We start from the raw sequence: 25,519 nt of genomic DNA, 5'->3' as shown, positions 1-25,519 counted from the left end.
ATGAAGGGTGAAGCGATAGAGAGAGTATACGATTTAGCAGGAGAAAGTGATTGTGAGATAGAGAGATGGAGAGAGAGGGAGGGAGTAAGTGGGAGCCACATCTCAGTCATGGAGGTGAGGATCAGAGTTCAAGCTAATCATTGACAAAATAATCACGCGTCTGCCTCAAAGGTGTGTGTGGGTGCGTGTGTTCCTGAGTGTATGAGTCAGTGTTTGTGAGTGTGGTTGTGCGTGTACAATGTACGTTATGTGTCAGAAAGCAGGAGGGGAGAGAAAAGGAGGGAGGGAGAGAGGGAGGTAGAGTGGGAGGTAAGGAAGTCCAACCAGGTTAGCCTGTCAGATGGATACTACACCCCTCCTGGGCTCCACATGTAGAAGTCTCATTCTCCTCTACTCGTTCACTTCAATCCCTTCATCTACTCTTCTATCATGGATCCCTCACCTTCTCAACATCTGGACCCCTGATACACAGGAACAGCCCCTCAGACAGAGACCAGCTTATTTATTCTGAAGGATTTTGGAAAACTCTGGAGAGTATCATTCTTCTTCTTCAGGCTCCAATATGGCAACATACCTTCTCTCTCTTCTCCTCTCCCTCTTCCTGACAGTGATGGTCTGGGGTGGGGCTTTCTGTTCTCTGGGGGAGGGCAGGAGGCAGTGGCAGCAGCCCTCCACCCCAGAGCCCTTCATCCAGAGCCAGTCCTTCCTCTATGGGACCTTCCCTCCAGGGTTCCTCTGGGGCACGGGGACCTCTGCCTTCCAGACTGAGGGGGCTTGGGATTGTGACGGCAAAGGCCCCTCAATCTGGGATCACTTCACTCACTCAGCCCCCCACCGAGGTGATGGAGGTGTCGCAGACATGGCCAGTGACGGCTACACCCGCTGGGAGGAGGACATTGAGGCGCTGGGGTACCTCGGGGTGCGCTCCTACATCTTCTCCCTCTCCTGGCCCCGACTCTTCCCCGATGGGGTTGCCACAGGTCGGCCCAATAGGGTGGCTGTGGAGCACTATGGGAGACTGCTCGACAGGCTCCTGGAGAGGGGAATTGAGCCGGTGGTCACCCTGTTCCACTGGGACCTTCCCCAGGTCCTGCAGGAGCACTACGGGGGCTGGAGGAATGACACCCTGGTGGGGTTGTTTGACGCATATGCTGCCTTCTGTTTCCGAACATACGGTGGCCGTGTGAGGTACTGGATCACCATACACAACCCCTACCTGGTGGCTGTCCAGGGGTACGGGACGGGGATGCACGCGCCTGGAGAGACAGGCGATGCCACTGCCCCCTTCAATGTGGCCCACAACCTCATCAAGGTAAGTCAGGGTCAAGGGTTAAGGGTCAGAGGATGAAATTGCCCCTAGTCGTTGATCTTAGGTCAGTTTTGTGTTTTCCCTCCAATGGGAATGGTTAGGATTTCGGAATGAAAAGTTGTTCCTAGTTCTGTGTCAAAGGGCAATGACTATCTGTACCCATTTGGGAGAGGGGTCAGGGGGTTGTGTTGTAAATTAGAACCCTTTGGATAGATTGACTCGTGTGAAAGGGTCTGTTGAACAGACCATAGTACAGACTGAGACCCCGTTTAGTCAGACAGCCTGTCTATGAACTTCATACTTCTGTGGGTTTTATCAGCTGATGTGGTCAATGAATGTTTGCGTCTTTCATTGGGTTCAAGACATTGCAAAGAAAATGAGTGAAGACATAAAACTTTAATAGCCATGGTACATGCTGTGCTTTATTCAGTCAATCAGGTTAAACTAATCCAAATGGTTTTATGTTGTGATATTCAATATTCACTGTGCTCCTTCAGCAGCTATTAGCAGTCATTGACCTCTTGTTAAAAAGTGTGTTTACCTTCTGCTATGAGAGGTTTATTACAGCTGCAGTACTGTGATTAGTAAACAGGACACCTAAGGAGACACTGGGGGTCTGTGACAGCAGCAGTTTTGTGGCAGAAAGACCGGCAATGCAGCAAGATGACAGGATGTTAAGAAGGCTTCATTAATAATCAGTTATGTCCCAGTGCATATTCACACTGTACAGGTCCAATGTCTGTAGTATGTGCAATGTCTCTGCCATAATGCAGTGCATGTATAACTGACCTACATTTTATTTATTTATTTATTTTCATTTCCAGGCACATGCCAAAGCGTGGCACACCTATGACACCTTCTTCCGCCCGACTCAGAATGGTCAGGTGTCCATCGTCTTGGGTTCCCATTGGATGGTGCCTAAGAGAGGCCATGCCACACCAGTCAATATCGAGCTCTGCCAGCAGTCCATGGAGGCGGTGCTTGGCTGGTTCGCCAATCCCATCTTCGGGGATGGGGACTACCCAGCTTCCATGAGATCTACCCACAGGGGGCTTCTGCCTGAGTTCACCCCAGAGGAGAAGTCCTGGGTGCGGGGAACGGCTGACTTCTTTTCCCTGTCCTTTGGGCCTAACAACCTGCGTCTGAGCCTGAGCCTGGCCCATTATGGGCAGATTGTGTCCCTGGACATGAGGTGGGTGCTGGGCTGGGTGAGGCTGGAGTATGGGGACCTGCCTGTGCTGGTGGTGGAGGGGGGCTGGTTCTCAGATGCAGCTGTGGAGAGGGAGGATACAGTGGCCATCTACCGGATGAAGAGGTTCATCAACCAGGTGCTGCAAGGTGAGGAGGGCGCAGGGAGGAGGGAGGAGGGGGCCAAGGAGGGGGCAGAGGAGGGGGCAGGATTAGGGAAAACAGAGGAGGTCAACAAGAGAGAGTACATTTGACTGACTTACCCTGTTACATACATTTAACCTCTGAACTGTTGTGCTATTTGTACTTCTGTGGTAACAGTGCATCCTCATCTCCTTCTCTCTGTGTTTGTTTGTATCCAGCCACAGTGTTTGACGGTGTCAGAGTGTTTGGCTACACAGCCTGGTCTCTGGTGGATGGTTTTGAGTGGAACTACGGCTACAGTGTGAGACGAGGTCTGTTCTACCTAGACTTCAGCCAGGCCAACAGAACCAGGGTTCCCAAGACCACCGCTCAGTTCTACAGGCAGGTCATCAAGGACAACGGTTTCCTCAGTGATGAGATCACCGGAGAGGTCAAAGGGCGTTTCCCATGTGACTTCCACTGGGGCATAGCCGACTCCACCCTACAGGTGAGGGGATGAGAAGGGGAAGAAATTAAAGAGAGAGGGAGGAGAAAGGAAAGAGAGATGGAGGAGAAAGGAAAGAGAGAGGGAGGAGAAAGGAAAGAGAGGGAGGAGAAAAGAAAGAGAGGGGGAGGAGAAAGGAAAGAGAGAGGGAGGAGAAAGGAAAGAGAGGGAGGAGAAAGGAAAGAGAGGGGGAGGAGAAAGGAAAGAGAGGGAGGAGAAAGGAAAGAGAGAGGGAGGAGAAGGGAAAGAGAGGGAGGAGAAAGGAAAGAGAGGGGGAGGAGAAAGGAAAGAGAGAGGGAGGAGAAAGGAAAGAGAGGGAGGAGAAAGGAAAGAGAGGGAGGAGAAAGGAAAGAGAGGGGGAGGAGAAAGGAAAGAGAAAGGGAGGAGAAAGGAAAGAGAGCTGGAGGAGAAAGGAAAGAGAGAGGGAGGAGAAAGGAAAGAGAGATGGAGGAGAAAGGAAAGAGAGAGGGAGGAGAAAGGAAAGAGAGAGGGAGGAGAAAGGAAAGAGAGAGGGAGGAGAAAGGAAAGAGAGAGGGAGGAGAAAGGAAAGAGAGAGGGAGGAGAAAGGAAAGAGAGGGAGGAGAAAGGAAAGAGAGAGGGAGGAGAAAGGAAAGAGAGGGAGGAGAAAGGAAAGAGAGGGGGAGGAGAATGGAAAGAGAGGGGGAGGAGAAAGGAAAGAGAGAGGGAGGAGAAAGGAAAGAGAGAGGGAGGAGAAAGGAAAGAGAGAGGGAGGAGAAAGGAAAGAGAGAGGGATGAGAAAGGAAAGAGAGGGAGGAGAAAGGAAAGAGAGAGGGAGGAGAAAGGAAAAAGAGAGGGAGGAGAAAGGAAAGAGAGGGAGGAGAAAGGAAAGAGAGAGGGGGGAGAAAGGAAAGAGAGGGAGGAGAAAGGAAAGAGAGGGGGAGGAGAAAGGAAAGAGAGAGGGAGGAGAAAGGAAAGAGAGATGGAGGAGAAAGGAAAGAGAGGGGGAGGAGAAAGGAAAGAGAGATGGAGGAGAAAGGAAAGAGAGGGGGAGGAGAAAGGAAAGAGAGAGGGAGGAGAAAGGAAAGAGAGAGGGAGGAGAAAGGAAAGAGAGAGGGAGGAGAAAGGAAAGAGAGAGGGAGGAGAAAGGAAAGAGAGAGGGAGGAGAAAGGAAAGAGAGGGGGAGGAGAAAGGAAAGAGAGAGGGAGGAGAAAGGAAAGAGAGGGAGGAGAAAGGAAAGAGAGGGGGAGGAGAAAGGAAAGAGAGAGGGAGGAGAAAGGAAAGAGAGGGAGGAGAAAGGAAAGAGAGGGGGAGGAGAAAGGAAAGAGAGAGGAGAAAGGAAAGAGAGGGAGGAGAAAGGAAAGAGAGAGGGAGGAGAAAGGAAAGAGAGGGAGGAGAAAGGAAAGAGAGGGGGAGGAGAAAGGAAAGAGAGGGGGAGGAGAAAGGAAAGAGAGGGAGGAGAAAGGAAAGAGAGAGGGAGGAGAAGGGAAAGAGAGGGAGGAGAAAGGAAAGAGAGGGGGAGGAGAAAGGAAAGAGAGAGGGAGGAGAAAGGAAAGAGAGGGGGGAGAAAGGAAAGAGAGGGGGAGGAGAAAGGAAAGAGAAAGGGAGGAGAAAGGAAAGAGAGCTGGAGGAGAAAGGAAAGAGAGAGGGAGGAGAAAGGAAAGAGAGATGGAGGAGAAAGGAAAGAGAGGGAGGAGAAAGGAAAGAGAGAGGGAGGAGAAAGGAAAGAGAGAGGGAGGAGAAAGGAAAGAGAGCTGGAGGAGAAAGGAAAGAGAGAGGGAGGAGAAAGGAAAGAGAGGGAGGAGAAAGGAAAGAGAGAGGGAGGAGAAAGGAAAGAGAGGGAGGAGAAAGGAAAGAGAGGGGGAGGAGAATGGAAAGAGAGGGGGAGGAGAAAGGAAAGAGAGAGGGAGGAGAAAGGAAAGAGAGAGGGAGGAGAAAGGAAAGAGAGAGGGAGGAGAAAGGAAAGAGAGAGGGATGAGAAAGGAAAGAGAGGGAGGAGAAAGGAAAGAGAGAGGGAGGAGAAAGGAAAAAGAGAGGGAGGAGAAAGGAAAGAGAGGGAGGAGAAAGGAAAGAGAGAGGGAGGAGAAAGGAAAGAGAGGGAGGAGAAAGGAAAGAGAGGGGGAGGAGAAAGGAAAGAGAGAGGGAGGAGAAAGGAAAGAGAGATGGAGGAGAAAGGAAAGAGAGAGGGAGGAGAAAGGAAAGAGAGATGGAGGAGAAAGGAAAGAGAGGGAGGAGAAAGGAAAGAGAGAGGGAGGAGAAAGGAAAGAGAGAGGGAGGAGAAAGGAAAGAGAGAGGGAGGAGAAAGGAAAGAGAGGGAGGAGAAAGGAAAGAGAGAGGGAGGAGAAAGGAAAGAGAGGGAGGAGAAAGGAAAGAGAGGGGGAGGAGAAAGGAAAGAGAGAGGGAGGAGAAAGGAAAGAGAGATGGAGGAGAAAGGAAAGAGAGAGGGAGGAGAAAGGAAAGAGAGAGGGAGGAGAAAGGAAAGAGAGATGGAGGAGAAAGGAAAGAGAGAGGGAGGAGAAAGGAAAGATAGGGGGAGGAGAAAGGAAAGAGAGAGGGGGAGAAAGGAAAGAGAGATGGAGGAGAAAGGAAAGAGAGAGGGAGGAGAAAGGAAAGAGAGGGTGATTTTATTTTGCAAAACTGCTCTCCCTTACTTGCTCTTGATCTCGAACAGAACAATCAGCAAGCTAGATAATGCAAACGTATGAAATATACACAAAAACGTATATACTTTCTTCTTTTATCAAAGGTCAATTTCTATCCCTTCTCCCCTCAATTCACCGACCCCCACCTGTACAGCTGGAACCTGACAGGGGACGGGGCACTGCATCCTGTCCAAGGGGTCAAGCTCCACATCAGGGGGGCACAGTGCACTGACTACCTGGCCATCAGTGGTCACCTGGGCCTCTTTGAGTCCACAGGGGCATCTCATTACCGCTTCGCCCTCAACTGGTCCCTAATCCTGCCCCAAGGAGATCTGTCTAATGTGGACACAGAGGCCCTGAGGTAGAGACACAAACTGTATAATGTGTATGTTTAACATACATGCACACATGCAAACACACACTAAAATGCATGCCTGTATGCATACACACACTTTACATTTCAAACTCTTTCTAACAGGTACTACCGCTGCTTCCTCACCGAGCTCCGCAAGCAGGGCCTGGAGGCTGTGGTCACCCTCTACTACCCCACTAACAGAGTCCCTCTGCTGGGCTTGCCCGGCCCGCTGCATGCCTCTGGCGGCTGGCTGAACCAGAGCACGGTGGAGGCCTTCCAGAGCTACGCAGCCCTCTGCTACAGGGAGCTGGGGCCCTGGGTGAGCTACTGGATTACCATCAATGAGCCCAACAGACTGGTGGATGCCTACAAGAGCGGGGTGGAGCAGCATCTGGCAGCCCATAACCTCCTCCTGGCCCACGCTAAGGCCTGGAGGCTCTATGAGAGGGAGTATCTCAGCCAACAGGGAGGACTGGTGTCCCTGGCCCTGCACGCAGACTGGGCAGAACCCGCCAACCCCTTCCTGGAGTCACATGCAACCGCCGCTCAGAGATTCCTGTTGTTTGAGCTTGGTCGTTTCCTAGACCCACTACTAGGGGGCAGAGAGGGGGAGGGTAAGAGTGGTAAGTACCCTCCAGAGGTGAGGAGGTACTTGGAGGAGAGGGCGAGGGTGATGGGCCTCCCTGGATCCCCACTACCGCACTTCACTGTCCAGGAAAAAGAGGAGCTAGGAGGGGCACTGGGCTTCATTGCACTGAACCACTTCACCACGCGTCTCGTGTCACCACGCCCCCATTCTCCTCAGACTTCCCCACCTAACCCCCAGCAACCTCAACCTCCAGACCATGACTGCCTGCTGATGTCTGACCACACCTGGGACTCCTCTGGTCTGGGGCAGGCGGTGGTCCCCTGGGGCCTCCGGAGGGTGCTGCGCTGGGTGAAGGAGCGGTATGGAGGAGCCCTGCCTATTGTAGTCACAGCCAGTGGGGTGGACGACCAGGCCGCTGTAAAGGATCTGCTCAGGCAGCACTACATCAGGAATTACCTGCAGGAGGCCCTCAAAGGTGAGCCTCTCTCTAACCTCCTCAAACTCCCTTCATACCCTCCAACTCCAGTCCAATGATAACCCACTAGTTTGTTCTTATCATAAATATCCTGGCGGTTCTATACTGATTTATATTGTTCGAAAATAAACAGACCTCCTCTCTGCAGTTTCTGCTGCAGACAGGTAGAGTTGGGCACTCATTAGTTGCTTTAAGTATGAGAGGTCAAAGGTGACTTTTCTCACAGATCATTTCCTAACACACCACAGCACACGGCCTTATCACATGAGCCCCCTCATAAAACTCATGGACTTTACTGTATAAGGAACCTTTGAGATCATAATGTTAATCCCAGTGAGAACTGTCCTGTCCTGTACTGAACTAAACATCCTGTGCAGTACTTTAGCCACAATATAGTTTCAATTGGTTTATGGCCCCACACAGAAAGAGGGATTCTGACCTCAATTCTCCCTGTTTTCGCTCCCCTCCAGCTCGTCAGTTGGATGGAGTCAACCTAAAGGGCTTCTACGTCTGGAAGCTGCAGGATCGACACGTCCCTCAGTTCGGCCTATTCACCTCTTCCCACCACCAGTCCCGACCCAAAGCCTCCATAGCAGCCTACAGAGAGATCATTGAGCGCAGCGGTTTCCCTGGCAACAACGTCACATCCTCCTGTAGGATCAACGACCTCAGGATGTTGTGTTCCATCTGTGCTCGCATCTCAGAGAACAAACTGCTGCTGTTCTTCGCTGCATGTCTCCTCCTTACATTAGCTATGCTGGTGGGGGTCATCATCATCATTGTCAGGAGGAAGAGGACTAGGAGGAGGAGGGTGGGCTTGCCAGTGTGTCCCGTCCTGCTCGGGAGGAAGTGTCAGCCGTGGGAGAGAGTGTCACTACAGAATGTGGAGGATAGGATCCGCGTGGTCCGCCGTTAGTCAGGGCCTCATTCATACTGGGGTTGTTCCTGTTGTAGTGGCCTGCGGGTTTTACACACCAGCCAAGCTTCTGGGAGAGCGCGATGGTCCCCTTTTGAGTAGTGGTTCTTAGGGACAGGTCTAGGATCAGCTTACCCTCCCCAAAGCCTTGAACTTAGAGGAAAAACAAAAAACCTACTTTAGATCAGTGTCTAGGGGGCAACTTCATTATACTCCACAAGCCCACTGGGACTGTGCTCAACACAGCGGGATCAGCAAGGGCCAAGGGGTCATCTTTACCGAGTGACAAGTAGAGTCTGTCTGTCTGAGCCCTAGAGACCCCGCATATTGATAATCAATGTATCGCCAATTAACATAATTGACAGTATGTAGCTTATACGTTATCACAGACAAGAATATGATGTAGCCATGGGACTGTTTTGTTGTTTTGTTGTCAGGAGTTGGCTATAACTTGAAATCTTCTGTTAATGCTGCTATTGTGATGTACTGATCATGTATTGTGTACAAGACTGGCCTGTTAGTATGACTTGTTGATGTGTGTCATTGTGTGTCCTGACCTGTCTTATAATTTGGTGGGTACTTATATTTGTCCTGTTTCACACGTGTACAAGTGTGAATTAATACATGTGAATTGAAAATGTTTTGTTTTTTTGTTGCATATCCCAACTCTCCTTGAGACACTCTCGGAGAGTCTATGTAGAATTGTAATAGGGAGTTCCTAGCATGGGGAGTCTGGATTGATGGCAGTAGTATTTTTGTCTCTGGGCTCTAGAGACAAAACCACTGGAACATGTTATGTACAGATGGCCAACTCAAGCACTTATTATAATGTATTATTGTCAATGATTGTGCAACATTTTTGTGAAGATGATGTGCAATGTTTGCTGAGTTCAAAACATTTTACTCTGTAAATGAATCCAAAATCATTTGTTATATATTAAATAAAATGAAATTCAACTGTAATTTTCAGCTCCCCTTTTATTCTGTCTGCTGTAGAAGCTTTGCTGTGCCAGAAGTTGCTGCTCTATGTGGGCACTGTTTCCTTCAGACACTGCTGCCCCCTAGTGGGGTTCTAATGTCCCAAAACTAGTTCAGGGCCCTTGATAAGAAAACAGAGAGTGAGAGAATGAGAGAGAGAATTGAGAGAGAATTGAGAGAGAGAGAATTGAATTGAGCGAGAGAGAATTTAATTGAGAGAGAGAGACATTTAGACCCAACCAAATCACGAGAAAACAAAAAGAGAATTACTTGACACATTGGAAAGAATTAACAAAAAAACTGAGCAAACTAGAATGCTTTTTGGCCCTAAACAGAGAGTATCTGACCACTGTGACTGACCCAAACTTAAGGAAAGCTTTGACTATGTACAGACTCAGTGAGCATAGCCTTGCTATTGAGAAAGGCCGCCGTAGGCAGACCTGGCTCTCAAGAGAAGACAGGCTATGTGCACACTTCCCACAAAATGAGGTGGAAACTGAGCTGCACTTCCTAACCTCCTGCCAAATATATGACCATTTTAGAGACACATATTTCCCTCAGATTACACAGATCCACAAAGAATTTGAAAACAAACCCAATTTTGATAAACTCCCATATCTACTGGGTGAAATACCACTGTGTGCCATCACAGCAGCAAGATTTGTGACCTGTTGCCACAAGAAAAGGGCAACCAGTGAAGAACAAACACCATTGTAAATACAACCCATATTTATGTTTATTTATTTTCCCATTTGTACAGAACTATTTGCACATTGTTACAGCACTGTATACAGTGAGGGAAAAAAGTATTTGATCCCCTGCTGATTTTGTACGTTTGCCCACTGACAAAGACATGATCAGTCTATAATTTTAATGGTAGGTTTATTTGAACAGTGAGAGACAGAATAACAACAACAAAATCCAGAAAAATGCATGTCAAAAATGTTATACATTGATTAGCATTTTAATGAGGGAAATAAATATTTGACCCCTCTGCAAAACATGACTTAGTACTTGGTGGCAAAACCCTTGTTGGCAATCACAGAGGTCAGACGTTTCTTGTAGTTAGCCACCAGGTTTGCACACATCTCAGGAGGAATTTTGTCCCACTCCTCTTTGCAGATCTTCTCCAAGTCATTAAGGTTTCGAGGCTGACGTTTGGCAACTTGTACCTTCAGCTCCCTCCACAGATTTTCTATGGGATTAAGGTCTGCAGACTGGCTAGGCCATTCCAGGACCTTAATGTGCATCTTCTTGAGCCACTCCTTTGTTGCCTTGGCCGTGTGTTTTGGGTCATTGTCATGCTGGAATACCCATCCACGACCCATTTTCAATGCCCTGGCTGAGGGAAGGAGTTTCTCACCCAAGATTTGACGGTGCATGGCCCCGTCCATCGTCCCTTTGATGCAGTGAAGTTGTCCTGTCCCCTTAGCAGAAAAACACTTCCTTAGCATAATGTTTCCACCTCCATGCTTGACGGTGGGGATGGTGTTCTTGGGGTCATAGGCAGCATTCCTCCTCCTCCAAACACGGCGAGTTGAGTTGATGCCAAAGAGCTCGATTTTGGTCTCATCTGACCACAACAATTTCACCCAGTTCTCCTCTGAATCATTCAGATGTTCATTGGCAAACTTCAGACGGGCCTGTATATGTGCTTTCTTGAGCAGGGGGACCTTGCGGGTGCTGCAGGATTTCAGTCCTTCACGGCGTAGTGTGTTACCAATTGTTTTCTTGGTGATTATGATCCCAGCTGCCTTGAGATCATTGACAAGATCCTCCCGTGTAGTTCTGGGCTGATTCCTCACCGTTCTCATGATCATTGCAACTCCACGAGGTGAGATCTTGCATGGAGCCCCAGGCCGAGGGAGATTGACAGTTCTTTTGTGTTTCTTCCATTTGCGAATAATCGCACCAACTGTTGTCACCTTCTCACCAAGCTGCTTGGCGATGGTCTTGTAGCCCATTCCAGCCTTGTGTAGGTCTACAATCTTGTTCCTGACATCTTTGGAGAGCTCTTTGGTCTTGGCCATGGTGGAGAGTTTGGAATCTGATTGATTGATTACTTCTGTGGACAGGTGTCTCTTATACAGGTAACAAGCTGAGATTAGGAGCACTCCCTTTAAGAGTGTGCTCCTAATCTCAGCTCGTTACCTGTATAAAAGACACCTGGGAGCCAGAAATCTTTCTGATTGAGAGGGGGTCAAATACTTATTTCCCTCATTAAAATGCTAATCAATTTATAACATTTTTGACATGCGTTTTTCTGGATTTTTTTGTTGTTATTCTGTCTCTCACTGTTCAAATAAACCTACCATTAAAATTATAGACTGATCATTTCTTTGTCAGTGGGCAAACGTACAAAATCAGCAGGGGATCAAATACTTTTTTTCCCTCACTGTATATACATAATATAACATTTGAAATGTCTTTATTCTTTTGGAACTTCTGAGTGTAATGTTTAATGTTAATTTTTATTGTTTATTTCACTTTTGTTTATTATCTACTTCACTTGCTTTGGCAATGTTAACATGTTTCCCATGCCAATAAAGCCCTTAAATTGAATTTAAATTGAATTGAGAGAGAGAGAGAGAGAGAGAGAGAGAGAGAGAGAGAGAGAGAGAGAGAGAGAGAGAGAGAGAGAGAGAGAGAGAGAGAGAGAGAGAGAGAGAGAGAGAATTGAATTGAGAGAGAGAGAGAGAAAAATAAAGAGAAAGAGAGAGAGAGCAAGAGAGAGAACGTGAGAGAGAGAGAGAGAAAGAGAGCGCGCTGACAATAATACACAGGCTGAGAAAGGTAGAAAATATTCAGAGTCAGAGTAGAGCAGCGTTTCCCGAACTAGGGGTCGCAACCCCATGTGGGGTCACCTATTTCAAAATGGGTCACGAGAATCGGGGTTATGTCAGTAACCTCCGGTAGCCGCTAGATGCGGTTGTAATAAATAATAGCGTTTTATGTTTTCTTCCTACAAATGTGGCTCTATCTTTTGAATCGTTTAAGCTACAAAATATTATGACACCATCACTGAAAGATAAGACTCTCAGGAACAAATTATTTTTTAATCTTCAACATAGGAATGCTACCAAAAAGAACTTAATGAAACTGGTTACAATTGACGGAGTCACCCATAATTCACCAAATGATATTTTGAAGGAAGAAACAAAGTACTTTAAGCGTATGTTTTCTTTTCAGTTGCCTCCATCTCCTCTAACTGAAGCTAATTGTAGAGAATTTTTTTCTACTGATAATGTCAAATTAACAGCCACACAGAAAGACTCATGTGAAGGTGAAATTACAGAGGAGGAACTTCTGGATGCAATTAAAGACTTTAAGTCTGGGAAAACTCCAGGGTTGGATGGCATACCAGTCGAGGTATACCAAACCTTTTTTGATATACTAAGAGGACCGTTATTAGCATGTTTTAACCACTCCTATGTAAATGGTAGATTATCTGACACTCAAGAAGAAGGTCTGATCTCATTATTACTGAAACAGGATACAAGTGGAAAATATAAAGATCCAGTCCATTTACAAAATTGGAGGCCCCTTACACTTCAGTGTTGTGATGCAAAAATCCTAGCAAAATGTATAGCGCATAGAATTAAAAAGGTATTGTCGGATATTATTCATTCTAATCAGACAGGTTTTTTACATGGAAGATACATTGGAGATAATATAAGGCAAGTATTGGAAACAATAGAACACTATGGAAAATATGGGAAACCAGGCCTGCTATTCATAGCAAACTTCGAAAAGGCATTTGATAAAGTTCGACTGGGGTTTATATATAAATGCCTGGAGCATTTCCATTTTGGAGAATCTCTTATAAAATGGGTCAAAATCATGTATAGTAACTCAGAAAGTTTTAAACTGTCAAGAGGAGTGAAACAAGGTTGTCCACTATCGGCATATCTATTTATTGTGGCCATCGAGATGTTAGCTATTAAAATCAGATCCAATAATAATATCAGAGGACTAGAAATCCAGGGCTTAAAAACAAAGGTGTCATTGTACGCTGATGATTCATGTTTTCTTTTAAATCCACAACTAGAATCCCTCCACAGCCTCATAGAGGATCTAGATACATTTTCTAACCTCTCTGGATTACAACCAAATTGTGACAAATGTACTATATTACGTATTGGATCACTAAAAAATACAATTTTTACATTACCATGTAGTTTACCAATAAAATGGTCTGATGGTGATGTGGATATACTCGGAATACATATCCCAAAGGAAATAAATGATCTCACTTCAATACATTTTAATAGAAAGTTAGCAAACGGCAAGCCAGACAAAATTAAAAGGGCATATTTATATAATGAATATGAATTCGGAGGACAGAAATGATTAAATATTAAAGCATTAGACCTATCACTAAAATCTTCAGTCATACAAAAGTTATACTTAAATCCGAACTGGTTCTCAAGCAAATTAGTAAGATTGTCTCACCAAATGTTCAAGAAAGGCCTTTTTCCCTTTATTCAGAATACAACAACTCATTTGCAGTTATTTGAAAAGGAAATCATCTCCCAAATATCACTATTTCTAAAACAAGCCATAGAAAGTTGGTTGCAATTTCAATTTAATCCTCCAGAAATGACAGAACAAATAATGCAACAAATATTGTGGTTAAATTCAAATATACTAATTGACAAAAAAACTTTATTTTTTGACAGAATGTTTAAAAAAGGTATAATCTTTGTAAATGATATCATCGGTAGGACTGGTGGAGTTATGTCACACATGCAGCTAACAAAAACATATGGAAATGTCTGCTCTACCCAAAATTACAACCAAATAATTGCAGCCTTACCGCAAAAGTGGAAGAGGAAAGTGGAAGGTGGAGAAAGTAAGGAACTTGTCTGTCGGCCTTGCATTAAAGAACATAATTGGTTAAGGAAAACTGTGATAAATAAAAAAGTATATCAGTTTCACTTAAGGACCAAAGGATTGACAGCCGTCCCATATAGATTGCAAAATAGTTGGGAAGAGATTTTTGACGTACCGATCCCATGGCATAGTGTTTATGAACTGACACGCAAAACGACACCGGATTCAAAAATTTGAATCTTTCAATTTAAATTATTATATAAAATTCTTGCTACCAATAGAATGTTATTTATATGGGGGATACAATCTTCCCAGCTCTGCAGATTTTGCTGTGAAGAGACAGAATCATTAGATCATTTGTTTTGGTTCTGTCCATTTGTAGCTTGTTTTTGGACACAGGTCCAGGAATGGCTAAAGGATTGCAATATTTACCTGGAGCTAACCTTGCAGATAGCATTACTGGGTGATCTGAAAAGTCATAGTCAATCGATCAATAATATAATAATACTTTTAGCAAAAATGTTTATTTTTAATTCACAATCTGTAGAAGCAATGAGAATAGAAAGGTTCAGAACTTTTGTAAAACATCACAGTATGGTTGAAATATATATGGCAAATAGAAATCCTATATGGATGGTGTTAAGAGATAGATGGGAGGTATTGAATAGAGTTGAAGGATGGAACTAATAACAAATAACAACAAATAATAACAAAGATAGCTAATAATGTAAGCATACTGTGTCCATAATAAGTATATAGGTTGTATGTTGGGAGCTTTTGGGAAAGAGCACAGTTAGAAAGATATGGCATATAGAAGCAAACCGGATGGACATCATGAAAATGATAGGAGAGGTTGAGAGTAGAAGAAGTTCAGGAGCAAAATAAATAAATATATATATATATACATTGGGGAAAAAAAGTATTTAGTCAGCCACCAATTGTGCAAGTTCTCCCACTTAAAAAGATGAGAGAAGCCTGTAATTTTCATCATAGGTACACGTCAACTATGACAGACAAAATGAGAAAGAAATATCCAGAAAATCACATTGTAGGATTTTGAATGAATTTATTTGCAAATTATGGTGGAAAATAAGTATTTGGTCAATAAAAAAAGTTTCTCAATACTTTGTTATATACCCTTTGTTGGCAATGACACAGGTCAAACGTTTTCTGTAAGTCTTCACAAGGTTTTCACACACTGTTGCTGGTATTTTAGCCCATTCCTCCATGCAGATCTCCTCTAGAGCAGTGATGTTTTGGGGCTGTCGCTGGGCAACACAGACTTTCAACTCCCTCCAAAGATTTTCTATGGGGTTGAGATCTGGAGACTGGCTAGGCCACTCCCGGACCTTGAAATGCTTCTTACGAAGCCACTCCTTCGTTGCCCGGGCGGTGTGTTTGGGATCATTGTCATGCTGAAAGACCCAGCCACGTTTAATCTTCAATGCCCTTGCTGATGGAAGGAGGTTTTCACTCAAAATCTCACGATACATGGCCCCATTCATTCTTTCCTTTACACGGATCAGTCGTCCTGGTCCCTTTGCAGAAAAACAGCCCCAAAGCATGATGTTTCCACCCCCATGCTTCACAGTAGGTATGGTGTTATTTGGATGCAACTCAGCATTCTTTGTCCTCCAAACACGACGAGTTGAGTTTTTACCAAAATGTTCTATTTTGGTTTCATCTGACCATATGACATTCTCCCAATCCTCTTCTGGATCATCCAAATGCACTCTAGCAAACTTCAGACGGGCCTGGACATGTACTGGCTTAAGCAGGGGGACACGTCTGGCACTACAGGATTTGAGTCCCTGGCGGCGTAGTGTGTTACTGATGGTAGGCTTTGTTACTTTGGTCCCAGCTCTCTGCAGGTCATTCACTAGGTCCCCCCGTGTGGTTCTGGGATTTTTGCTCACCGTTCTTGTGATCATTTTGACCCCACGGGGTGAGATCTTGCGTGGAGCCCCAGATCGAGGGAGATTATCAGTTGTCTTGTATGTCTTCCATTTCCTAATAATTGCTCCCACAGTTGATTTCTTCAAACCAAGCTGCTTACCTATTGCAGATTCAGTCTTCCCAGCCTGGTGCAGGTCTACAATTTTGTTTCTGGTGTCCTTTGACAGCTCTTTGGTCTTGGCCATAGTGGAGTTTGGAGTGTGACTGTTTGAGGTTGTGGACAGGTGTCTTTTATACTGATAACAAGTTCAAACAGGTGCCATTAATACAGGTAACGAGTGGAGGACAGAGGAGCCTCTTAAAGAAGAAGTTACAGGTCTGTGAGAGCCAGAAATCTTGCTTGTTTGTAGGTGACCAAATACTTATTTTTCCACCATAATTTGCAAATAAATTCATAAAAAATCCTACAATGTGATTTTCTGCATATTTTTTTCTCAATTTGTCTGTCATAGTTGACGTGTACCTATGATGAAAATTACAGGCCTCTCTCATCTTTTTAAGTGGGAGAACTTGCACAATTGGTGGCTGACTAAATACTTTTTTTCCCCACTGTATAATAGAATTATTGTAAAATTAACTGTGTCCATAAGGTGTAGATAGTAAGTATAGACCGGAAGTAGAGGCCTGGGCATTGTTGTTCACTAATTTACTCCAAGTAGGGAAAGGATGGCGGGGTTGAAAAGTAATAAAGGGGAGTATATATATAAAAAACATGGGGGATTGGAAGTGATGCAGACAATTACATTGATAGAAGATACAATCTATCTGCAATATTAAGCTAATCCCCCCCCCCCCCCCCCCCCCCCCCCAAAAAAAATAATAAAATAAAAAACTCTCAGGAACATATAGGCCTATGTATCTGTGTCCCTGTACAATGCCCACAAGCTGCACAGGACTCATTAGAAGAGAGTGGACAGGTCCAGGCACTAAATCAGACTTGGGGAAAAATAACATTTTTCAATGATTATGTTATTTTCTACACAGAAGATCATACAACATTATTGCCTGATGATCTTCCGAACTTCCCAATACCTTTCTGATGCATTTCAGTCACTTCAAACCATACTTCCTTCAGATTTAAACACTGTCAAAAGTACTCTCAGACCACGGTTTCCATTAGGAAAATGTGGCGCCTGGTCTGGAAGATTTAAATGTACCGGCCATTTGAGAAATGTACCGAACCCATACACATTGGGTACATAACCAATTAGGGCATTTAGATTATGGTAATGCATTTTAACAGAACATGCAATTTATGTAATGAAGCAGCTAATAAAAAGTAATTTTCAAACATTTGCCAAAATGCAATTTGAGGGAAAACACCATTTTAAACAGCGCAAATCTCTGTTAGAAACTTAGAAAGATGGGAAATCTAAAGATGCAACAACTAGGATGGGTTGCTAATATGACTAGGATTGTGCCTTTATAGCTTCTGAACAATGAATTAAAGTTGATATGAAAACCAATAGAAAAGGAGAGAAATTGCATAGTGGTGGGTCCAATGGGGAAGTAAATGGAAATAAATGTGCCTTAATTATATAATGATTCCTGTCTATACAGAAATAAAATACTTCAAAATACTTCCCCAGAAAGCATGACTTAGCCACAGAGGAATCGGCGATCATTAGCTTCTTTAAAGAAATAGCTGTGGATTGTTTCATCTCACAAGCTCATAGGCCTATGCCTTTTTTGGGAAGCCGACAATTTGGGCAGCGCGTGTTTCAATAGGCCTTGCTGATTGTTGAGTTGCGGCTGTCAGTGAAAAGCATCTAAAATACAGCATGTGTGAAGATAATGTCTTGAGTAGAACTTAAAATATTGAGGCATGAAGAAGGAGGGGTGTTGCGAAGATACAGTATAGGCAAGGCTCTTTCCAGAATGGCTCAGATGTCTCCCGCCAATTCTTACGGATTCATTGTGTGAATTGTTTTCCCTTTTATTTATTTTTAGCAATTCTCCATTACATATGTCACCAGCAGTAAATGTACCGTTAATCCCCGTAAAATGCATGTATTAATTATAGTAATTTGCCGTTCTCGTTCTCAGAGTGGAAACGTTGTTTGCAGAGTTCACAACCTGCTACACTTGTGAGAAACAAGTTGTGGCTCATTTCCTAACCATCATTTAAGAGATGTGTCAATTTTTTCGGTGTCTTTTGTTTGGGGTGCTCCATGTGAGCAATGAGCATGTGTCTGTTTTCTCTGTCCTGATAATGTTGAGGGAGCCTGCTGCATGGAAACGTAGGAAAGTATATATATATAAAATAGATATATATATATATTACATTCCATTGCGAATGATAATATATTAAAACTATAGTTCCTCACAGTAAGCTATTTGAAAAATATTTTCAACAATCTGCCCCGCGATAGTCACCAATCCTCGATGTGAAAGAGCAATGGAAGTAGGCCTACTGCTTCATTGGCCCATAGGCTATGAGTTCCATGCGCCCATTTCTTTATCAATGTGTCAAAATGGCAGAGGCTGGTGATTTCGCATTTGTTGATTTTTAACGTTCAGATTTGTATCATTTTAATTCCGATTTTTACGATTGACCAAGTGACAATGATTTTGAGAAACTAAAACGTTATTGTTGAAATTAAACTGTTCCACGAAAATGTGCATATGAAAATCATAACTGTCACGCAGAATGGTAGGATAATCGTAAACGTCATGTTTCCATGGTCGGATTTTGACTATAGGCTACTTTGAAGCAAGGTAAGGCATGCTTCATAATATGAAATAAAACATTCAGGTTTCAAACAATTAAGTATGTTTGCATATTGCCTCCAGCTCACATTGTAAAGTGGTGACAGACTTGCTGATAGCCTGTTGGTCTGCACTTGAATGGTGAATGGGAAGCCTGCTTCATATACTAGTTGAGAAATAAAAATAGTAGCTCTTTTTAAATCATGCACCAAAACTGTTTTTAACCAGGGCCAGCACCAGAATGAATCAGTTGGACAGGCATTTTATTTCCATAGGGGGGCAGGAACCGCTGGGCCTTGAAGAACTCCCCTTCAAGCTAATGAGCAGTCATTCTGACTGCAACATTCTAACAGTGTGTTAATACATTTCATATATGCTATCTCAAAAATAATAGTTTGGCTGTGTTTATGAAGGTCTTAGGTAATATTAGAATACGAAGAAAAACATTTAATAACACAAGCATTTTCATTAGTTTATGTTACAAATTCAAGTGTTCAGTACATTTTATTTGTGGAGTGCCTTTGTTACAACTATGAAACAGAAAAAATATGTGTTGGAATGCGGTAATGGCTTCTTTTTATAATGACAAAATAAAATACCCCAACCACCAAGATGCATGGTCAGCAAGATGCGCAGTCCAATGATGAAAACACCAGTAGCCTAAAAATCATTATAAGCGCCAAGTGTGCTTGATTGTCAAAGGGGTGATGTGTACGCGGCAGTGAAGTCAGGCGCAGGACACAGAGAATCAGGATGACTACTTTACTTAATGCAAAACGCACAAACAAAAGTCTCCACAACACTGGAGGAGAAAAACACTCTGTGCGTAAAAAGGCGAAATAGATATGCCGAACATCAACGAGACAAAATGACAATAACACACAAAGGCCAAACGTAAAACAAGGAACTTATATGTTACACAATCAACACAAAATAAGCAACAGGTGTATAAACTAGACAACACAAGACAAACACCGAAAACATCGATCGGCAGTAGCTAGTACTCCGGGGACGACGAACGCCGAAGCCTGCCCGAGCAAGGAGGAGGAGCAGCCTCGGCAGAATCCGTGACAGTACCCCCCCCTTGATGCGCGGCTCCAGCCGTGCGCCGATCCCGGCCTCGGGGACGGCCAGGAGGACGCGGAGCAGGGCGAGTGGGATGACTCCGGTGGAACTCCGTCAGGAGGGAGGGATCTAAGATGTCCCTCCTAGGCACCCAGCACCGTTCCTCCGGACCGTACCCCTCCCACTCCACGAGATACTGCAGACCCCCCATCCAACGTCTCGAATCCACGATGGACCGGACTGAGTATGCCGGAGCCCCCTCGATGTCCAGTGGGGGCTGAGGAGCCTCCCGTATCTCATTGTCCTGGAGTGGACCAGCTACCACCGGCCTGAGGAGAGACACATGGAACGAGGGGTTAATGCGATAATCATTTGGCAGTTGTAACCTGTAACATACCTCATTCAATCTCCTCAGGACTTTAAATGGCCCCACAAACCGCCGACCCAGCTTCCGGCAGGGCAGGCGAAGGGGCAGGTTTCGAGTCGAGAGCCAGACTCGATCTCCAGGTGCATACGCTGGACCCTCACTGCGGTGGCGATCGGCACTCGCCTTATGCCTACGGATAGCCCGCTGCAGATGGACATGCGCAGCGTTCCATGTTTCCTCCGAGCGCCGAAACCATTCATCCACCGCAGGAGCCTCGATCTGGCTCTGATGCCAGGGTGCCAGAACCGGCTGATACCCCAATACACACTGAAAAGGAGTCAGATTTGTAGAGGAGTGGCGAAGGGAGTTCTGGGCAATCTCTGCCCAGGGGATATACCCCGACCACTCCTCCTGCCGGTCCTGGCAATAAGACCTCAGAAACCTACCCACATCCTGGTTTACTCTCTCCACCTGCCCATTACTCTCAGGGTGGAAACCCGAGGTAAGGCTAACCGAGACCCCCAAGCGTTCCATAAACACCCACCAGACTCTAGAGGTGAACTGGGGACCCCGATCAGACACTATATCCTCAGGTACCCTGTAGAGCCGGAAGACGTGAGTAAACAGGGCCTCAGCAGTTTGTATGGCAGTAGAGAGACCCGGCATTGGAATGAGACGACAGGCCTTAGAAAACCGATCCACAACGACCAAAATAGTGGTATTCCCCTGGGAGGGGGGAAGGTCCGTGACAAAGTCTACCGATAGGTGAGACCACGGCCGTTGTGGAATGGGTAGGGGTTGTAACTTCCCCCTGGGCAGGTGTCTAGGCGCCTTACACTGAGCGCACACCGAGCAGGAGGAGACATAAACCCTCACGTCCTTTGCCAATGTTGGCCACCAGTACTTTTCACTAAGGCAGTGCACTGTCCGGCCAATACCAGGATGTCCAGAGGAGGGTGACGTGTGAGCCCAATAAATTAGTCGATCACGAATCTCGAGCCCCAATACCCGCCTCTGACGCGTCCACCTCCACTTGGAACGCCAAAGAGGGGTCCGGATGTGCCAGCACCGGAACCGAGGTGAACAGGTCCTTCAGTTGTCTAAACGCCCTGTCCGCCTCAGCCGACCACTGCAAACGCACCGGGCCCCCCTTTAGCAGGGAGGTGATGGGAGCTGCTACCTGTCCAAAACCCCGGATAAACCTCCGGTAGTAATTGGCAAAACCCAAAAACCGCTGCACCTCCTTAACCGTGGTAGGAGTCTGCCAATTACGCACGGCTGAAACTCGGTCAATCTCCATCTCCACCCCTGACGCGGACAACCGATGGCCCAGGAAGGAGATGGACTCCTGGAAAAACAGGCATTTCTCCGCCTTCACAAACAAGTCATGCTCCAACAGCCTACCCAACACTCGACGCACCAGGGCCACATGCTCGGCTCGTGTAGCAGAGTATACTAGAATGTCGTCAATATACACCACTACACCCTGCCCATGCAAATCCCGGAAAATCTCGTCCACAAATGATTGGAAGACTGAAGGAGCATTCATTAACCCGTATCGCATGACGAGATGCTCATAGTGACCCGAGGTGGTACTAAATGCTGTTTTCCATTCATCTCCCTCCCTAATGCGCACCAGGTTGTAGGCGCTCCTGAGATCCAATTTTGTGAAGAAGCGCGCTCCGTGTAATGACTCCGTCATACTCGCAATCAGAGGGAGAGGATAACTGTATTTAACAGGGATCTGATTGAGACTACGGTAATCAATACACGGGCGCAAACCTCCATCCTTCTTCTTCACAAAAAAGAAACTCGAAGACGCAGGAGAAGTGGAGGGCCGTATGTATCCCTGTCCCAGAGACTCGGCGATGTATGTCTCCATAGCCGCCGTCTCCTCTTGTGACAGAGGATACACATGACTACGCGGAAGTGCAGCACCTGCCTGGAGGTCTATCGCACAATCCCCCTGTCTATGAGGTGGCAATTGTGTCGCCCTCTTCTTACTGAACACGAGTGCCAAATCATCATACTCAGGAGGAATGTGCAGTGCGGGCATTTGGTTCGGACTTTCCACCGTGGTCGCCCCTACGGAAACACCTATACACCGCCCGACACACTGATCAGACCACTCCCTGAGAGCCCTCTGTTGCCACGAAATGGTGGGGTCATGAGAGATTAACCAAGGAAGCCCCAGCACCACGGGAAACGCAGGAGAGTCGATCAGATACAACTGTATGATTTCCTCATGACCCCCCTGCGTCTTCATCTTTAGTGGCGCCGTGACCTCCCTAATTAAACCTGACCCCAAAGGACGGCTGTCTAGGGCATGGATAGGGAAAGGCACATCTACTGGTAGGAGGGGAATCCCTAACTTAACACAGAAATTACGATCAATAAAATTCCCAGCTGCGCCTGAATCGACTAGCGCCTTATTCTGGGAATGAGATGAAACCTGGGGAAATTCAACTTGAATACACAAGTGGACAACAGAGAGCTCTGGGTGAGTTGGGCGCCTACTCACCTGAAATGTCTCATCAGTGCGTGACCTGTTGCCTCGATCCCCAGGAGACCCTCCCCAGCACCGAGCCGCAGTGTGTCCTCTACGGCCACAGTTGGTGCAGGGGATGGCCTCTATCTGGGTCTCTCTCCTCCTCTCTCTAGCACCAGCACCCCCGAGCTCCATAGGGCTCGGCTCGGAGGTGCTGGGGGATGGAATGGACGGCCCCAACTCCGGACGTCCGCGGGTAGCCAGCAGGGTATCCAGACGGATCGACATGTCCACCAACTGATCGAAGCTTAGGTTGGTGTCCCTGCAGGCCAACTCTCGGCGAACGTCCTCTCGTAGGCTGCACCGATAGTGGTCGATGAGGGCCCTCTCATTCCACCCCGCATTGGCCGCCAGAGTCCGGAAATCCAGGGCGAACTCTTGCGCGCTCCTCTTCCCCTGTCGGAGGTGGAACAGACGCTCCCCTGCCGCTTTCCCCTCTGGGGGATGATCGAAAACCGCCCTGAAGCGGCGGGAGAACTCCGCATAGCTGATGGTGGGGGCGTCTATTCCCCTCCATTCGGCATTGGCCCACTCCAATGCCTTGCCGGATAGACAGGAGATGAGGGCGGAAACGCTCTCGTATCCCGAGGGCACCGGGTGAATGGTTGCCAGGTAGAGTTCTACTTGAAGTAGGAAACCCTGACACCCGGCTGCGGTGCCATCATAGGCCCTCGGGAGTGAGAGCCGAATCCCACTGGACTCCGGAGATGGAACGATGGGTCTGGCCGATGGTGGTGGTATTGTAGGAGGAGGTGTGGGCAAGCCTCCTCTTTCCCATCGGCTCAGCGTGTCCATCACATCCTGCATGGCGGTGCCAAGTCTACGGATCATGGCGTCCTGGCTGCTGACACGATCCTCCAGAGACTCCGTTACCACCGCTGGTCCTGCTGACTCCATGGTGGTGTGTTATTCTGTCAAAGGGGTGATGTGTACGCGGCAGTGAAGTCAGGCGCAGGACACAGAGAATCAGGATGACTACTTTACTTAATGCAAAACGCACAAACAAAAGTCTCCACAACACTGGAGGAGAAAAACACTCTGTGCGTAAAAAGGCGAAATAGATATGCCGAACATCAACGAGACAAAATGACAATAACACACAAAGGCCAAACGTAAAACAAGGAACTTATATGTTACACAATCAACACAAAATAAGCAACAGGTGTATAAACTAGACAACACAAGACAAACACCGAAAACATCGATCGGCAGTAGCTAGTACTCCGGGGACGACGAACGCCGAAGCCTGCCCGAGCAAGGAGGAGGAGCAGCCTCGGCAGAATCCGTGACATTGATAAATAATTAAAATTGGCACATAAGCAATAATGGCATTATAATGTGTCAATATGACAGCAGTCGAAATATTATTGTCAGCTCGTGCTTACATGGTGTGCTTCTTCACGCAATGGCATCAGTTGCAGCACATCCATGTCACATAAACAACAAAAGCTGGTGAGTGCATTGCTGATGTTGTTTTTTGCTTGAGATGTAGGGCCTGCTCTCTCAGTGATGACATTTTGTGCTGATAATCGTCCATAGCATTGTCACCGGCTTGTTCTGTCTCTTCTCTCCTGTCTCACCTGCTCAGTGGACTCCATTCTTTTTTTGCGCTTAGGACTCGGAGATGTATGTTCAGGCTGAGGCTCAGAATCAGAAGAATAATCATCAGAGATGTCATGATCGATTCTTCCCCACCATCTGAGTCGTTTTCATTCAGATCTTGTAGCAACGCTAACGCAGCATGTGCATCCATTCGTCTAGGTCTTCTTGCCATTGTAAATTATGCACGCTTTCACTGTGTACTCCAAGTAGGCCAGAGTAGACTGATAAGACTGCTTGGATTCAGTGGACTGATATAGGGTACCTACCATTTTGAGATTATAATTAGAATATATCAATACAATAGAAAGGCCGCCCTGTTCTTCATTCACAATTGGTGATTACATAATAATTATGCATAGATCGCTTCACCTCGCTCATCAACTCACCCATTCTCCCCCTTCCTCCCAATCATACTTTACTTCATTTATTTAAACTGTTGTTATATTGCTGAAATTAGTTTCGGTATAGTTTAGGTTGAGTTTCAAGGCAATTATTAGGGTGATTATCAACTGGGCATGGTACCTTCAACTATTGGAGAAGGAGCGGTGCAGGCTCTACTGTCTGGAGAAGGAACTATTCACCAGAGAAACATCTGAGCGGAAACATCTGAGCGAGAGAAACAGCACCCCTTAGCCCATGTATCTGATCCTGCCTGGAAACAAAGATTATGACATGCCAGACAGCACCAGATTCATGGGCTACACATACTGAAACAGAGGGGCGCTGTTTCGCTTGCTCGGATGATTTATCTGAGATTTATTCGTCTTTGTCTCGGTCAAATAAAGAACCAATATTTACATATTTTATTTGGATAGGCTAGGAGGTATGGTAGTGCAGGCCAGGCCCCCTAAGGCCCGCCCATAACGCCGGCCTTGTTTTTAACATGCAATTGCATTTAGAATTGTTGCCCAGTGAATGGGGCTTGTAAAATAAATCCCGGTAAAAATAGGCTCAAAATAGGCACTGTATGCTGCGCGCATGAGATAGTTGTGTTGGATAAATAAGATGCATGGCGACTAATGAAAATACACACAGGCAATTTAATTCCACTAAATTATGCAAATTAACCTATAGACCGATAAGCATGACCTCAAATGTATTTCCATCGACTGGTATTTCCATCAATGAATAAAAAGCATTATTTTGCAATGGCATTTTTTTTCTCCCGGTCATTTTGGCCTGCAATGGTTTTCATTATCGGCTTTTCCTTTTTTGTTTTATCTGCTTTTGCAATTGCTGGCTGATATAAACCCTCCCAGTGGGCAAACCCTGGTTGAAAAGACATTGATTGATTTGTAATAGACCGTCATAGCCCCAATTTAAAAAGTAAACATTGGCTGTTGATTACATCAAATGTTTTACATGGTGGGACCCTGCATTTTTTTTTATATCAAAATGCAG

At 45.9% G+C, this 25,519-nt stretch overlaps 1 protein-coding gene across 1 annotated transcript; it reads left to right on the top strand.

The window, feature by feature from the left end:
- Positions 1-372: 372 nt before the first annotated feature.
- On the top strand, positions 373-8,932 carry LOC311107608 (beta-klotho-like). Its single transcript, XM_084150129.1, has 6 exons — positions 373-1,312; positions 2,134-2,647; positions 2,860-3,128; positions 5,830-6,086; positions 6,204-7,144; positions 7,615-8,932. The coding sequence occupies exons 1-6, from the start codon at positions 563-565 to the stop codon at positions 8,058-8,060; spliced, it is 3,177 nt and encodes a 1,058-aa protein (XP_084006255.1). The 5' UTR covers positions 373-562; the 3' UTR covers positions 8,061-8,932.
- Positions 8,933-25,519: the final 16,587 nt, after the last annotated feature.

Source organism: Coregonus lavaretus (assembly GCF_964263955.1).
Source record: "Coregonus lavaretus genome assembly, chromosome: 32".
NCBI lineage: Eukaryota > Metazoa > Chordata > Actinopteri > Salmoniformes > Salmonidae > Coregonus > Coregonus lavaretus.
This window is presented reverse-complemented; position numbering and strand designations above follow the sequence as displayed.

Excerpts from the sequence above, each read along its gene's own strand:
- LOC311107608 (XM_084150129.1), top strand. The coding sequence starts at position 563 with ATGGCAACATACCTTCTCTCTCTTCTCCTCTCCCTCTTCCTGACAGTG. Across the intron at positions 1,313-2,133 it reads TGGCCCACAACCTCATCAAG|GCACATGCCAAAGCGTGGCA; the intron begins GTAAGTCAGGGT and ends TTTCATTTCCAG. Across the intron at positions 2,648-2,859 it reads CATCAACCAGGTGCTGCAAG|CCACAGTGTTTGACGGTGTC; the intron begins GTGAGGAGGGCG and ends GTTTGTATCCAG.